The sequence below is a fragment of the Sitophilus oryzae genome, unplaced genomic scaffold (assembly GCF_002938485.1).
Source record: "Sitophilus oryzae breed Bouriz unplaced genomic scaffold, Soryzae_2.0 scaffold_476_pilon_pilon, whole genome shotgun sequence".
NCBI classification, from domain to species: domain Eukaryota; kingdom Metazoa; phylum Arthropoda; class Insecta; order Coleoptera; family Curculionidae; genus Sitophilus; species Sitophilus oryzae.
This window is the reverse complement of record NW_022147058.1, coordinates 594,601-612,717: the sequence shown is the minus strand read 5'-3', so window position 1 is coordinate 612,717 and position 18,117 is coordinate 594,601. Positions and strand designations below refer to the sequence as shown.

Here is an 18,117-nt window from a genome sequence, read left to right as displayed (position 1 = left end):
TAACGAAGTTGCCCTAGGTAGGAGATACGCGCGATGTCGCGCGACTTAAGCGGAATCGGAGGCGATTGAAATATGTCGCGCGCGACGAGCTATAGCTTGTTCTACTTCAGATCTGATGATAGTTGAGCCGGTCATTTGCTTACGAGGGGTGACCACATTTTCTTCCCGGTTATCGTGAACAAGACTTGAGGCATATTTCAACCAAGTTTTCTTAATTTCCGGTCTAAAATAAGTTTTTGATCCTTCATACGGCTACGGAACTCTGAATCCAGCATAATTTTGCTCCACTAGACAGGGAAACGCGCACCTGTATCTTTCTTTAAAAGTGACACCGTCGCATTTTTCTCACTCTGACTTAATAAGATCCCCAGGCGATTCACCTCCACGCATGTGGTTGGTATCATTTTTATCACCCAAAAGAATATATGCTCTGCGCAAGCAACGTACTGCTTAGCGTTACGAACAAGCGACGGGCGAAAACCCGTATTTTTAAATATCGCTCGATTATTGAAATCGCTTGAAACTCGAGTAATCGGTTATTGAAATTAATCGGTTTTTCCCATCTGTGATATAAATGTGTTAAGATTAAGACAACTTTCCAATTTAATGTCCTAGAGCCGAGAATGACTCATTACTTGGAGCAAACAAAGATAGATGATTTTTTCGGGTCGGATTTTATTCAATGAAAATTATCATGGGTATCTGTTCATCAAAACAGAGTAAATTATTGAATGAATTTATCATATTCATACAATTCCTTTCTTAGATTTTAGAAAATTATGATCTCAATTACAACGCTTATTACGACGCAATCAGTGGCGTGCATTACATATAGGCAAAAAAGCATTGCCTACCCTTCCATTTATTCAAAACAGATGCAAAATAAAAATATATTTATCTGAACAATTTTCATTATATATCTACCTACAAATCCTACAATGCGACCTACGTTGTTTTATTTTTCTAAATAGTAAGTTAGTATTGTGTTTATTACGGTTGCAAAGCCGAAAATAAACGTCACCTGTTCAACGTCTTATTATTACCTAAGAAACGCATCCCATTATTCGAAATCGAACGCACGGCCGCAACTTAACATTACATGGATATGGACAAGCAAAAGCAGTGCGTTACCGCAGCACGGATGCACCCGATGTCTCGATGCCGCCGATGCGGTATTGCCAGTTCCGATGTTATTACAGAACTATGTAAGAAACAGTCCATGTTATTTTATACTATCAATTTTAAATAACTGTGTTTTAGAAAGATTTGTATTATGCAGCAAATTAGAAATTTGCTTGTTTGCCATCTGTATTTGTTTCCAAATGATTTCATTTATTATTTTATTTGACTGTAAAATCATTTTGGCACATAAAATCTATTAGGTAGTGGCACTTGGCAATCTGGCAATACTGTGTACGGTTATTGTTTTAGCTAATTCGCCAGTCGTTGAGTCGCCTATCTATCGGGAAGAAATAATGATAGACAGATTATTCATTTTGCATCTATAAATAATTAAATTTATTTGCTGTTATTTGAATTTTCTTTTGTTTGAGTTTAAAGTTAAATACTTTAGACAGTAAATTTTATATACGTACATTGTACATATATATATAGTATGTAATACATACGTTTTTTTAGTTTTTTCATATTTTTGATTCTGTTGCCTACCCTACTGTAAATGGTACTGCACGCCACTGGACGCAATGTCATCTTTCAAGAAACATTCATTTGTGCTCTGTGACCATAATAATACTTCAGACAAGTCAGAAATTATTAAGTTTATTGACCTCTAAATAAGACTGAAATGGAAAACAATAAACTGAAGCAGCAAAAGAATTTGAGTTAACTGTTGTAATCTCATTTACCAGACCAAATTACTGCAAAGTATGTGCCAATTATTATGTGCACATTTACTATTTTTTATAAATCATATGCTAGATTTTCAATATACGACAACATTCGATAAAACATAATGCAAGGACTAAAATTGATTCATTTCTTAAAGGGGGTTTTGGACTTTACTGGTTTAGAATACCAGTAAAATATAAAAATAATAACTTAACACACATTAAACTTACATAGCACACACTGAAAAAAAAAATGTTTTGTATGAAGCAGAATGATATTTCTATTTCTATATAAATACATGCCACATACATGTTCACTTTACTATGAAAAATAATAAAAAGGAATAACATAACCATTGAATAAAAAGATCAAGGAAGAAGCATAATAATATGGCCGACTTAAATCAGATTTTATCAATGACATCCTTTGAATGTAGTAAACAAGGATTCAGTATTAAAACTAAAAGAATTTCGGGCTTCCATTGTCTATTTATTTTGCTTACACAACGTTCAGAAGTATCACAGACCGTTATCAAGTGTGAACTAAACTAAATCCTAAAACTACTGCATGCTTATGCAAAATTTAAGTGGTATACCTAGATATAGACTCTCATTAATTTACTGATTTTATTTTATGTTAAGTCAATAAATACTAATAGGTATTACATTTGTTATAAAATACATTTCTAAAAAAAATAAATAAGTTTATATAATTATTTTATAACAAACATACAGATACGCTATTGAAACAATCAAGTCAAATTGACGTATTCTAATAATTTTTACTAACATGTATTAAATAAATGCGAAAATGCAAGAATAAAAACATAACTAGTTTATTCTAAATAAATTTCGTATATATGTATAAGATAACACAACGAAAGCAAAGTTATCTGATTAAATTAAATAATAATCCTCTTTCAAACTAGGTTGATTTATGTTAAAAAGTTAATTAATGCATTTTTTACTACCTTATTTATGAAAGTAAGTATAGGGTATATTACATTTTTAAAAAGCTGGTTAAGAGATAAATAAAATAAAACGATAATATACAGGGTGCTTCAATTAAAAAAACATATGCTTGAGCCAAATTTCAAAAATGACTGCTCCCAGCAATAATCTAGTTATGTCACTGAATTCTACATCAAAAACTCAACGGAACTCAGTTTTCACATTTAAGTTATAAGATAACCAAGATGCAAAGGGGGTAAAAAATGCAACATTTAAAAATTCGCCCTGTATTTCAGGAACGAAGAAGGCTATAACAAATCTGTGCAACATCTTTAGTTCCATAAAAAAGTAGCACAGTGATGAAAACCGCATCTCTGTATTCATAACGCTGCACATTGCACAATCTCAACTATTTTTGAAGTCTCTAAGATTTACAATAACCCCCCTCTTCAAGTCCCGACATAATCTCTTTCCAAATTTGGACACTGCATAAGTATAATGCAGTTATAAAATAAACAAGAAATAACAAATAAAAGCAACCAAAGGCCAAAATATCAGCAAAAAATCAAATTTAAATGTGGCAAGTGAGACGTCAAACATAACGTCAAAAAATGGCGTCTTATAACGTCGATTCGGTCTCTAATGTATGAATAATATTAGATTACTTCCTTAGTCCTTTTATTCAATGAATACAACTAATAAAAAATATAAATAAATAAATAAAAACTCACAAACACATTATTTGAATTAAGCTTTTTGTTCTCATCCACTAATATTTGCTTATCTCTTTCATGCCGCCTACTCAAGTCTGCTAATGTTTGCTCAGTGTCAGCAATAGCATCAAGTTTGGATTTCTCCCATTTGTCTTTCAAGGACTTAAGCTGATTATAAATATAAAATAAAATAAAAAACAAATATAGCAAAAACATACAGCATAATTAAATCATATTAAACTAAAGGTATACTAAACAAGCTATAGATTTTAATACCTCTCTTTCTAAAATATCTCTGTGTGATTCTGCTTCCTGAAGTTGTTCTCTTAGAGTAGCTAATTCCAAATTGTATCTAGCTTGCTGTTGTGTTAAACTATCATTATACTGAACCTAAAAATAAAATAAAGATTACGTCAGTCAAATACACACTGAACTTTTGTTTATTCAAAAATAAAGTTTAGTTTTCAGGCATTAGAATTTCGAAAATTTTCTGCATAAAACGATATGACGGCACGCAGTTTGTAGAAGATTAAAAAATTATTAACAACCGTAGATAAATGAAACAAGTTTAGATTGGAAAGTGCCCATAAGGACAATGTAAACACTATTTGGCGCTATTCTTGCAACGGTCGCGACCCAAAGCTTTTGAAAATTTCGGAGCGATTCGGCTTTTTCCGAAATTATATCGCCAAATATTATTTATTCAAAGTTCTTATTATTTTCTTTTAATTTGATAAATATACTTTGTTTTTTTTTCTCAGGTAAGATTTCGACAGACGATAACAGAAGAAAAGCAGATGACGTCCCATACCAATCTATTTATTTTACTAAAAAAAGTTTCTAAAAATTTTTAAGTTAACTATGGATGGGTTTAAATATAAATCCGTCATACGTCGTCTCTTGTTGTTTTTAACCAATTTTATTGGTTTATTTCAAAAATGACAGATCGTATTTCAATTTTATTGGTTTGACGGAACGATGGACGACAAACGGGCGCCGATGCGTATGAACTCGCCTTTAGATTTTTGACGCTTGTCAAAGCCTTGCCAAATTATAGGTTATAAATTTGTGTCAACTTTTGTCAAATACCCTGCGTTTTGGAAGATGATACATTTTGATTCGTGTTATTACGTGTGTTTTGTGTCTTTTGAAGTCAAGTGGAGGAAAAATTGAGTGAAAATTGACTGTAGACCCAGAGCACAGTTTATGGTTAATACTCGCTGCCACCATACATTACTTTCCCGTTTGCACCCGCCAATCAAAATCCGTTTAATTCCCAGTGCCCGATTTCGACCGAAAAGAGCTTTCGTGTAACATCGTATTTGAAAAGGTCCGCGCCGTTTTCGATCAGCTGACTGGGAAATTTTACCGTTCAAGTTGGTTAATTCGTTTAATTTAATATTTAATCCATATTTAATCGTTTGCTAGCCTTTCTGGGTGTTTGAACGATTTTATATACGGTCACTACTATTTTCCCGTCAATTTGTGTTTCATATTAGCACAGAATATCTAGCTACGCAAGAGCTAGATATTCTGTGATATTAGTCTTGTTTTTACATATTATTATACATATTCAAGGATATTAGTGTGGTTTAATATCTTTTTAATAACTAATTTGTTCTGATTGTGGTGCTTTTCATCTTTATTTTGTCATATTATAGGTGTAGGTACATAGTTTGTGAATTTGTCTTGGAATTAGAATTTATCACTGAGCAAAAAAGTACCTATATTGCCTTAAGGGATTAATTAAATATGGATTCGGCAAGGTATGTTATTTGTGCAGTTAGGGTTAGGATTAGTACATTTATTGTATTTTGTAGCAATAACAAATTAACTTGCCCTTATGCAAAATGGTGTTTGCCAATACATTCACAAAGAATAGACATGTAAGGAAGTTCCATCCAAAAGAAGAAACAACAACAAGGAAGAAGCATATCAAATGTCCTATATGTATGTCCAAATGAAGAGAATTTTTCGTTCCATGATTGTTTAATTAAACATTTAAGTACCATACATAATATGAATATTCAACAATCTGTTTTTTATTTTAGAAATCTTGAAGAGTTTACAGCTTGGATGTCGCTGGATAATAAAGAAGTAAACTATGCTCGTCATGATAGACAAAAACATGCTAGTGGAGAAGAGACTATTATAAAACTGTAACAGAAGCAATTCTAAAGGTTGTAGACTTATTTATGTTATACAAATATTTCATTGTTAATAAAATTCATTCTTAGGATTTGTTAGTTCATGCAGCAAACGTAATATGAAAACTGGAGGTAGTATTCGTATAAATGGGACCTGTCCTTCACGAATTTTAGTGAAAATAACTACAGATGGTAATTATGATATTTTTTGTGTCTAATACCTACCTAATGATTAAAAAATAAGGTCAAATTCAAGCCAAATTTTTTGAAACGTGGGCCATACAGATAAGTTGAGAACAAAGCGATTGTCGAAGGTGGAACAAAGTATTATTGTGGGACAATTATCAGCAGGGGTATCAAATGACAGAATAATTCAAGATGCGAGAAAAAACATTCAAAATAATAAAGTTGAGAGGATAAATTTAGTAACAAGAGGAGATTTGGCATATTTGATTCGCAAGTACAACATTGATAAGAAGAGAGATAATGATGATATGACAGCTACAGCCCTAAAAATTGAAGAATGGAATAAACAAGGAAATAATACACATTATTTGAATTAACACATTATTTGAATTAAGGATGAACATAATTTAGGATTTCCAGTGGCGTTTTTGCTTTCCAACAGGTTGGATCAGATAATTCAAGAAATTTTTTTTAGGGCTCTTTTAACAAACCTAGGTAAACCAATTGATGCAGAATATATTATGAGCGACAATGACCCGAAATATTATGGGGGTGATGGTTATATAATTATTAGTAAATGGTTGTTACGTTAGGTTGTAATATAGTAAATTTAAAAATAACATTAATCAGTGTAGACAGAGCAAAAAGAGGAACATTCAGAGGCAAACATTATCCAGGGGAGAAAATATATGTTTTGTGTTTCACCTTCACCATTTTTAATAAGTTTTATATAATTTTGTTTTTATGTATATATTAAGTTTTTATTTTTAGAACGGGTGATGGTTATATAATTATTAGTAAATGGTTGTGGTTATTATTATTAAAAAATTGTTTTGAGAGGTTCATGGCTCAGAATGTAGTAAATTTAAAAATAACATTAATCAGTGTAAACGCTGCATAGAGAGGAACAATCAGAAGCAAACATATTATTCAGAGAAGAAAATATATGTATTATTTTTCACTATTATGAGTAACTATTATTATACTCTTTAATTGTTTTTTATGCATATAAGTTTTTATTATTTTTAGAATGGGCGATGGTAATCTGCTTGTTAAGTTTTTAGGATTTTGGAAAAACAGATTATGACTAAAATTTTATATAGTTTTTAATTATGTATTTAAAATAGTCTTTTCTCATATAACTACCACTACTGTTGTTATCTGTGTTAGGTATATTGATATTTTATTGGTTACGGTTTTGCTTTAATATATTTTCTTAAATGTTATTTGTCATATCTCTGTACTTATTATATTTTGGGCTGACAAGGTTTGGTTTATAAATAAATGTTTGAAATAATTTAGTTGTATAAATATCACTGTAGTTTCTATTCTTGTCTTTATTACTAACAGAAATAAATTTTATCAACAAATTCTAATCTTGTGTTTTTCACCCTCATTCATGCTAAGCCTATTTCTGTATGTTAACATTTTTGTTAATACATTATGGACCACAAAATAAATAATGTAAAGTTCTTTAACCAAAATGAAACATTACAAAAATTTTGCAATAAATGTAGGTAAATACAGTCTGTTCGTTATCATTATTAATCTAGGTTCTGCTACCTACTTTAAAATTTAGAAATAAAAAACTTCTAATATAGATCTTAAAATTTACAGGAATTTGTTTTAAAAATTATAAAGATACTGCAGAATCAAAAAAAGGCAACTCAAATATTAACACAAATTATTTGAAAAATGGCTGTAGTATCTCCTATGGGTATATCTAAAAGTAAATATAACACACTCCTGATCTCTACATAAACCAACATATTAATTATATGTAAACGAATAAAATAATGATTACCTATAGGTATAGCTTTTTTAAATTGCACCCTCCATTTTTTCTGTATTTTAATGAAATAAAATATATAGTTATCTTTTGAAAAACAACAATTCTACGTCAAACGTATTTTCATGGGAAATTTGTCCATTTTTTTAATTAATATTAAAATAAATACATTTTAAATTTCAGAATCTATTTTCTAAATTGCGCAAAAGTGTATAAAGCTATGGTATAAATAATCTCCTCATTTTCAAATAACGCGGGAAATTTGCTCCGCCCCCATTTGTGCTGAAACGATTTGATTGGCGGGTGCAAACAGGAAAGTAATGTATGGTCTCGCTGCCCAGGCAGAGTCTTATACACCAATAAAGTTACCATCGATAAAGTTCGTATACCATCTTGTCGTAGATAAGTGCATCTTGAATATGGTAGAAAAACCATACTAAACACATACTAAAAACTGGAGTAGCTGTAAAATATCGACATCACACGAAAGGTAAATAATGGATTGCAGAAAAATAATGTCAACAGGTACTGGTTTAAAAAAAATTAAGATTATAATTAATTAATCAACCTTTAAGGTATAAAATTTGGTAAGTGTTATTATTAATAAAATAGTTTGTTTTATTTATGTTGTTTTATTTATTCCTGCAGTTATTACAAATTTGTATTTGTACATAAGTTATATTGATAAATATAATAAATGCGGGAAGTTTCATAAAGCTTGAAAATAAGAATTAGTTCTTTTTTAATTTTTTTTGGTATGTGGTGTCTTGTTCTTGTTTGTTTTATATTAACACATACCGTTTTTGATTAAATAAAATAACTCGATTACATTTTTTCAGTTTTATACAGTTTTTTTCACAATGTTTTGAAGTAATCACTTGTCAGTCAAATTTTAAATATATTAATTTCCTGCGCGTTCCAGTTGTACCAACTTATTTCTTTGTAAAATAAAATAAACTACTTTGAAATTAAAACGACAGACACATCTATCACTGTCAAGGATCTTCTCGTTGGATAGACAATAAAATACAGTGTGTTGCATACAAGAAACTTTATTTTATATAAGGTCATGTATGAAATACCTATGAAACATTGGAAACCGACGTTATGCCACGATCCACGATGGTTTTTGCAGTTCACAGTTCACAGCACAACTTGTTAAGTTTTTAATGCCACATTTTCACAATTATCACGGGTTTGTGTAAATAAAACTTAAATTAAACTCACAAGATAGCAATAATTACTTTGAAAATGGACGCTTTAAACACTTTTCGGAATTTTTTCAATGAGAGCGGTTTAGATTTTTAAAGATTTTATAATTTTTGAAGATTCTAACTTTGAAAAGAAATATGGACAATGTTTTTTTACTATTTCGGGTCCGGTGAACTATCCTGACACACGACTTTTACATTTTTCTTTTTTATCAAAAAGTAACCATGTTTAGTAGTAGTTTTAAATAAAAAAAATTGGTGAAGTGCGAGTCGGACTCGCGCACGAAGGGTTCCCTACCATTCATTTTCTATACAATATTAGACACTATATTATTATAAACTTTTTTTCCGATTTAGCTGAAATTTTGAATGCGCGTATAAATAATTAAAAAAAAAATGAAGAAACACGTTACTAAAAATTGTATTAATCAATAATAAATATGTAAAAAGTAAAAATAAATACGTAAAAATAAAAAAAAACGATTAAAAAAAAGTCGCCTTGACTAGGATTCGAATCTACCTTACTACGGCTCCAACGTCATAGCAGCGTAAAGTCCTAACGCTTTAAACCACGCGGCCACCGAGGACTTGAAAGATTCTATGTAAAATTCTTACTTAAAAAATAATGTTTAGTGAAAGTACTTTTTTATTTATAAACATTTATTTAATTCTGTTTTTAGTATTTGTTCTTATAGCGGCAACATAGATACATTATCTGTAAAAATTTTAACTGTCTAGCTATAACGGTTCATAAGATAGACCTTTGTGACAGACGGACGGACGGACGGATAGCAAAGTCTTAGTAATAGGGTTCCCGTTTTTACCCTTTGGGTACGGAACCCTAAAAATGGAAATTATGCACGGAATTTCAAAATATTTTAATTTAATTTTAGTAGTTTTTGACACATATTTGACGTTGGGAATTTTAACAATTGATTTGACATTATACAAGGTGTCCCAGAAATAAGTGCAAGTATTTTAACTGGTAATATAGTTCAACCCCAGAAACAGGCCTAAGAGGTTTTTTTCGCAAAAGTTTTTTTTGAAAAATTTTTTGGATTTTTTTTTAGTTTTTAGTTAAAAAACATAATTTCTTGATAATATGACAACATATATAGTAGATTAAATTTACAAGAAAGAAAATCCAGAAAAGATCAGTGGTTCTAAAATTTGAGCAAAAAATCATTTTTTTTGGAAATTTTCAAAGTAAATAATTGGACTTATTTTAAAAACGATAAAGAGAAAATATGTTTCTTTTATCGAGATCTACCACCCCATAAAATACTTTTACTTATTTCTGGGACACCCTGTATATACAGGTTGTTAATTTATTTATTACACGCGGCAAGAGCTTTATGGTTGAAATATGGCAACCTCGGCCCGCTCGTCGAGAGACGACGCGACGCGACGGGACGAGTCGGCAGCTTAGCTTATAGCTCATTTGGAATGTAGGCAGTGTTGCCATTCTGTTCCCCAATAAGTAACCGTCCAGTTAACAATCTGTATATGACATTATAGTATATCTTATAGGTATAGGCTATTTACCTCTAGTTTTTCCAGTTCAGCTTGTAACCTCAGGGAATCCTGTTGATCTCTTGGACTGTGTTCACTTCTAACTCTTAACCTATCTGACTCAGCCTGCATCTGCCTACAGTATTCTTCAGATCGTTCTCTAAAAAATAAGTGTTATGAATGATGAATATATATGAATATTTTGTAAATTACAATTATTATTAAAGATTGGAATGATATCCTACAATTAAAAAAATCGCTTAAATAGAAATTAAAAATAATATATGATTTTTAGAAATTATTTGCTATAAAAAATAAGTAAGTAAGTTAACAAAAGATATACTGTACTGCTGTAAGAAAGTGTCAATGATATGACAATGTACCAAAATGTAAAATGCCAAAAAGTGTTGATCAGTGTTGTTTAATAACGTTAAAAATAATAAGAGTTTTGAACTTAAAACTAATATTAAGAGTGAGATTTGGCTCCTTTGGTAATTATATTCAAATATAAACCAGCTATAAATATTCTTAACATCCAAGATTAAAACAAATCAGTTCTACTACAATTGCATACAAAAAAAATTTCAAGGAGATCTAATAATTTCAGCTGTAACTCGAAAACCGGTTTTGATAGAGCTTAAGAAAAAAAAAATATAAGTAAATAGGTTAAGGAAAATTGTTGTAAATTGTTTTCCTCTTGAAAATATAAGCCCTGTATTTTTTAACCAGTTATGCACTTTTCTGTTCTATGTTATTTTCAAAACATAGATTTTTAAAATTCAAATGCTGATATCTCAGTTTGGGATGAACGGATTTTATTTAAATTGGTGCCGAAAAAATAACTATGACTGTATACCTCAATTTCCTTTCCTTTATGGCTTCTGCTTGAACTTCTTCCACTCTGGATTCTAGTTCTCTTCTAAGTTTTTCTGCTCTCCTTATATCATTTCGCAGCGAATCTACTTTTTGCATTACGTTCTCCAATTCCTCTTCTTTATCTCTAACCTATTTGTTATAAATTAAATATCATTGCTATCAAACTGAAAAAGTATTATACTATACACTACTCACTTGTCTAGAAATCTTTTGTTTCTGAGCCCTTAATTCAGCCAGTTTATCCGTAACTTCAGTGTATTCCGCCATCGCTAATTTCTTTTGAGCTAAAGCATCCTTTAATTCTTTATCTTGAAATTTAAGTTTTTCTTGTAAATCTTGTTTATCTTTATGTGCTTCCTCCTTTTCTTGTTTTAAAACCCGAACTAGTTTTTCAAGTTCTCTCAATTTGCCTATAATTATTTTCTTTTCAAATAATTGCAAAAATAATAAAATTATAAGTAAAGCTTCATTCGGAACCCCCAAATTAGTGATTCAATTAGCATAGAAGTTTGTTTCTCTAATTTTAATGTAAGAGCGTCAAAATTAGTGGTAGTATTTTTCAATTAGTAGAAAAAGTTAACAAACGTTTGACTTTTCCACTAATTATACTTCAAAATTTTGGGATGAATGTCATTTTGGCCTTTTAGTAGAAGAGCTGGCTACATAAAAAACCTTATCATCGTTACATGGCTAATTTTTCTTGTGAACTCACCTTATGTGTAGCCATTATGAAATATGTCTGCCAGCGCGATCCCAGGGCTTAAAGCGGGGGCGGCCAATCGAAAGGGTGAAATTTTGACACTAAAAATATTATAAGGTACACGAGTTAAGGTTGTCGCCCACTAGACCGCGGCGCGACGCGGCGCGGCGCTATGTGGAAATTTCTTCTGTCTGCTTGCCATGTATTTAAATGGACCAACGCAGATTAGAGCGCGCAGCGCAGAAGCGCGCCGCGGGATTTCCGTCAAGAAGTCGGAAGACTTCTCTAGCAACTTTTTTCCGTCTCCCGCGTTTCGGCGCGTTGCAGTGTGCGTACTCACAAGGGAAATAATTTTGCATTCCAGTCTTTTTAGTTGGCTTTTTGCACAGAATACCTAGCTACGCAACAGAAGCCTCGTTACATGTATAAAATTGTAGGTAGCAAAAGGAGACAGGCTTTAAAAGCCTGTCTCCAAATCATATATTTTGATGTGGTAGTTTCGCTACTACATAATAGAGGGCAATAAATTTAAAAGAAAACAGTTTTCTACAAACAAAATTTAAAAGAATTTTGTACAGTGTTGCCATTGTGTAATTCATATCGTAATACTTCCTGATAAAGCCTACCTTCAAATTTGCTACATCATTTAAACATATTAAAATAGATCAGAGCTGTTTTTTTCAGTTTGCCATGTTAGTTGGAATTAAATCTTATGAGCTAAATTACAATCACTTCCTGACGTTTGATTGTATAATTGAATCCTGAATTTTCATTGAAATTCGGCGACAATATAATAAGTATTGTTCTACTATTATGATACCACTTCCTGACGTTCGATTGTGTTCATACCAAGTTCATATCGTATAATCGGGAAAAACGGCATATAATAATATATAATATACTAATATCATGGTACCATGGAGCATATAAAGTGGTACCTTCTATATACCATATTTGATGACATAGCAATATTAGGTACATGGCGGCAATAGGGCTTAAACTTCGTATACTACGTATTATCGGTGCCATTATAATATGATGGTACTATTGTACTATTGTATATCATCTGGTACCATAATATAGTACCATGTTATGTACATGGCGTTCGATTGGGCTTAAATTTGGGATACTACGTATCTTCGGTGATATTGTAATATTATGGTACCATGGAGCATAATACGAGGTACCATAATATAGTACCATATTACGATGCCATTTCTTGGCGTTCGATTGGGCTTAAACTTGTTGTACTACGTATCTTCGGTTACATTGTAATATGATGGTACTATGATGCATATAAAGTGGTACCTTAATATAGTACCATATTTTAATACATATGGCGTTCGATTGAGCTCATATTTGATATATACTTGCGTATTTTTGATGACATTGCATTATTATAGTACCATGAAGCATATCAACTGGTACCATAATATAGTACTATATTACGTACATGGCGTTCGATTGGGCTTAAACTTGGGATACTACGTATTTTCGATGACATTGTAATATGATGGTACTATGATGCATATAAAGTGGTACCTTAATATAGTACCATATTACGATACCATTTCCTGGCGTTCGATTGGGCTCAAACTTGGTATACTACGTATCTTCGGTTACATTGTAATATGATTGAACTATGATGTATATAAAGTGGTACCTTAATATAGTACCATATTACGATACCATGTCATGGCGTTCGATTGTTCTTAAATTTGGTATACTACGGATCTTCGGTGACATTGCAATATTATAGTACCTTAAAGCATATCGAGTGGTACCATAATATAGTACACTATTATGATATTATTTCCTGGAGTTCGATTGGGCCCAAATTTGGTATACTTGCGTTTCTTTATAAAGATTTGTTTAATTAATAATTTAAATTTATTTTACGAATTTTAATTTATTTTAATTTATTGTTCGATGTCGTGACAGCAACTTTTATGCCGAACTAATATATTATTAATTGTACCTGTGTCACTTTTTAAAATCTACCTAGGTCTATATAAATAACGTGGCAAACGGAAGAAATTTGTTATTATAGTATTTTTTAGTCAGTTAACATTTTTTGTACTGCATTTTAATAAATTATTTCCATTATTATTAAACTTATATTTCATTACTAACGTTCCAGCATTAATAAATATCACTATCAATCGCCCTGTATATTATTAATTTTAAAGGTAATTAAGGGTATTTTCTTAGTTAACATTATAAGGTAGTGTACATAAAAAATGTATATGTTTTGTAATAATATACTTAAAACTATTTTAATAGCCAAAGGAATAATTAATATAAGTGTATCTGACAAGAAAAGAAGAATAGAAAGAAACACATACTGCATTATACTTAATAAAAAGAATGGGATGCCAATTCAAGTCTTTTTGAATCTGGCAACTGTGCATATTTAGCCGAGCTATAAGGCCGTCGACGAGCCGTCGATCCAAAACCGAAAGTTCAAAATTTCTAATTATATTCTGATTATGACATTGTCGCGCCATCTAGTATTCTATTTGTGCAATTTTAGCTCTTTCATTTCGAGTATTTTTCTGTTGCGTAGCTAGATATTCTGTGCTTTTTGACTAGGAACTAGTGATATGTATCAATGGCAGAATTGTATTTTTAAAGGTAAATTAGGCAAATCGATTTTCATAAAGGAATATGATATTTTTTTTAGTCTTCCCTCACTAGAGACAGATGGACGAAATGCCTTTCTATCAAAGATTTAATATAATTGAGGGGTGTAGAGGCAAAACTGGCAATCTCCACTTTTTAACAAAAGTGACAATCTCCAATTTTTAAATTCTAATTACCTAAATATATAAAAAAGATCAGGGTTTTTTTGACCACATAACTAATATACACATCAGAATAAATAAGAATTATCAAAAATATTAGTAATTTGTCTCTTCTGAAAAAATATGATGAGTAGATATACCCGGTGTTTTTTCTTCTAAAACCCTCAATTGAGGAGTGCGTAAAATGTTTCCTTTATATTTTGTAATACTGAAAAAAATGATTTTGTCTTTTATTAAATCTGGAAAAAGATGGTAAAATTCTCCAAACTTCTTTCTTTTTTTGTTAATCGTATGAGTCCAAACTTTTCCTCACCCCCTCTTCCTCTTCCTCTGTTAGAAGAGCACAAAAAATACGCTTTCGTCCGTACTTGAACTCATTGCTTTAAAAACTAAACTACAGTAAGTAAAAAACACTTCGACTATAACTAAATAGCGTTGCCGCGTTTCAAAAGCGCGCTATAGTGGGCGCAGTCCCTTCGCAGCCGGAAAAAATTCTCTTCCCAGCGCCGCGCCGCGCAGCGGTCTAGTGGGCGACAACCTTTATAATTGCGAAAATAGCTTTTATTTATTATTAAGGAACGTGAAAAATTGTTTGACAGACATTTTTCTTGTCACTAAAATGCCGGCAGACAACGCGAAAGAGGCATGAAATTTTGGAAAAAAATTTGGCTCACATGCATGCCGATTTGTGGAAAACCGTATAAATAAGAAACAAGCCGTTAAAAGCAGTATGCAAAAAGGCAGACAAAACGATCGTGGCTAAATCAGCGGCAGACAGTTATCAAAAGTGCGATATTATATACTTTAGTAATATCGCTTTACTAGCGCTTTCAGGGAATGCTCCCCGCCTTGAAAATCGTCGTGCATTTTTTAAAAATTTTCCGTTATATTATAGAAAACTTTGTAGAACTGCCTGTTCAGCGCAAATTTACCGACGGTATAATTTTTTAATCTACCATGCTGACGGCTTTACTCTATGGTTACGACACTAAAAGAATGGATGCAAATACAGAAAAAAAACAGGTGACTGAAAAATTATTTAAGAATAAATCTTTCTAAAAATGTCTTTTTAAATTTTCAAACTTAAACGGTTATTTTGGACTCATTTGAAAAACGGTAAAGAGAAAATATATCTTTTGTCGAGATACCAGCCCTGAACATATTTGCACTTATCCAAGACTCACCCTGTATAGTAATATCGCGCTTTTGATAACTCTCTACCGCTGATTGGGCCACGATTTTTTTTATCTGTCCCTTTTGCATACGGCTTTTTAAATAAATAAATACGACATTCCACCAATCGGCATGCATGTATGCGATTATTTTTTTTTGTCAAAATTTCATGCCTCTTTCGCGTTGTCTGCCGGCATTTTAGCCACGAGAAAAATGTCTGCCAACAATTTTCCACGTTTCTTAATAATAAATAAAAGCTATTTGGTCATAGTAACTCGTGTACCTTATAATACTTTTAGTGTCAAAATTTCACCCTTTCGATTGGCCTCCCCCGCCTTAAGCCCCGGGATCGCGCTGGTAGATATGATTATTTCATAATGGCTACACAAAAGGATAATTCACAAGAAAAATTAGCCATGTAACGATGATAAGGTTTTTTATGTAGCCAGCGCTCCGTCTATTTGCTTATCATCCGTTAAGAGAAATTGTGGTTAGAAATCAAAAGTTTATTGTTTTATAAAGTTTTATAAGGTAAATATTAGACATTCTCTATAGATACAACTGACTACTGCAAGCTGTTGCTTGCGGTAAAATATTCTATTAATTTTAATTGTGTTTTTAGACATTGTGAATGATCGTAAACTAAAAAGTGTAATTAAAACGAACTAAACTAACTGCGAGGTTCTGTGAATGAAGCTTAACTCTTAACCCCTTCACACAATGTAAGTCCTAAACTTTTAATATTTATTATTATTTTTAATATACAGCAGACAATACGTTGTTTTACTATATTTAACCTTATTCATTTTTTACTGTAAAGGCCAAGTAACGTAATAATGAATGATTAAAATAAAAAAATCTTGCACTAAGGGTTAAGCTTAAGAAATTAAATGTAAATTTCTTAAATAATAATTGTTCACTAGTTTAATACAGGCACCTAAATATCTGACGTCACTTATTAATTGATAGGATAAGCAACAAAGGGCGTCACTAAAAATGATATTCCTATAAGCTTGGTGCATTCTCCGACGGTGCAGCCACCATCGGGGAATATAGTAAACAGCCGACTATCAAATACACGGGTTTCAATAGCGAGTAGACGAAAAATGTGTTATAATATTATTTGAAAAGTATTAGTAAGTGCAATTTGTGAAAATTCTAAAAAAAATAAAAATGTATATCTTTTGATACCTTCAGAAGGTCTAACGTGTATTATAATTTATTACTCAAACTAATAAAATTTTTCAGATTAATAACGTATAGAATAGAATTCTGTAAACTTTGGTTTTATGCACCGGTTTTGCTAGACTCTTGCTGGACTATCTGGACTTTTTTGTAGTCTTTTTTTTAATTTTTTAAAGGTACATAATTATAATTTTGACAACCCTGTATAATAAAAACTAGAATAAGGATTAAAAAATACGAGACATAACAGCAATTAAATAGATATAAAAAGCTAAATAATGCAATAGATGCTTATACTGTATTTTTCTTTAAAAATATGTTTGCTAATAACTTAAGGTAGAAACCTTGTCTATCAATCAACTACGAGCCCTAACAACTAAATGTTCGGAAAAACAAAAATTTATTAAAAACCTTTATTTTCATTAACTGAATTATTTACATTTAGGAAATATATTAAAAATATAATAAAATCTAACATTTCTAATGAGTATTTAAATAGTTTGGTTTCTATAAACATTAAAATAAAGTGTAGGCCAATAAATAAACAAAAATATTGCACAATATCGTGACAACTAAATGTTCGGACACTTTAAAAAATAACTGTTCTAATATGGCGTTACATCGGCATGAACTTTTGCAACAACTGCAAGCCTGTTTGGCATTTTTTTATTAATGATTGACATACGCCAGACTAAAAATTTTGCCATAATTCACTGAATATTATCGTCAAATGGTCAACGGTTTCTTGGGGATCGTGGATCGAGGCTCAATTATTTTTGTTTTGTTTTATGCCACGTCTCGATAACATTAAGGTCCGGACTGTGCGAAGGCAATGAGAGGACCTTGATGTTCATGTCCCGAAACCATTTTTTAGTAGTATTAGACGTATGGCATGCCCCGCCATCCTGTTGAAATATAAAATTCACATCCTGGTAAAGGTCTCTCGCACTTTGCACAAAACTGTTTTTCAAAATTTCTTGATATTTTGACACATTAGTTGTGCCTTTCTACCACCTCATACCT

General features: G+C 31.2%; 1 protein-coding gene across 3 annotated transcripts in view; it reads right to left on the bottom strand.

Moving 5' to 3' along the window:
* Positions 1-18,117, bottom strand: part of LOC115886266 (serine/threonine-protein kinase Genghis Khan) — a 94,730-nt gene that overhangs the window by 46,438 nt on the left and 30,175 nt on the right. For 2 of the 3 annotated variants that reach the window (XR_004050865.1, XM_030905358.1), the window contains exons 11-15: positions 11,428-11,642; positions 11,213-11,361; positions 10,390-10,516; positions 3,788-3,901; positions 3,530-3,679 (exon numbers count right to left, since the gene is read on the bottom strand). Coding sequence is in view for 2 of the 3 variants with exons in the window: in XM_030905358.1 (XP_030761218.1) it covers positions 3,530-3,679; positions 3,788-3,901; positions 10,390-10,516; positions 11,213-11,361; positions 11,428-11,642 (755 nt within the window). In the remaining variant the exon portion in view is untranslated. The remainder of the gene's footprint in view (positions 1-3,529; positions 3,680-3,787; positions 3,902-10,389; positions 10,517-11,212; positions 11,362-11,427; positions 11,643-18,117) is intronic. The other variant, XM_030905359.1, reaches the window with a different exon arrangement.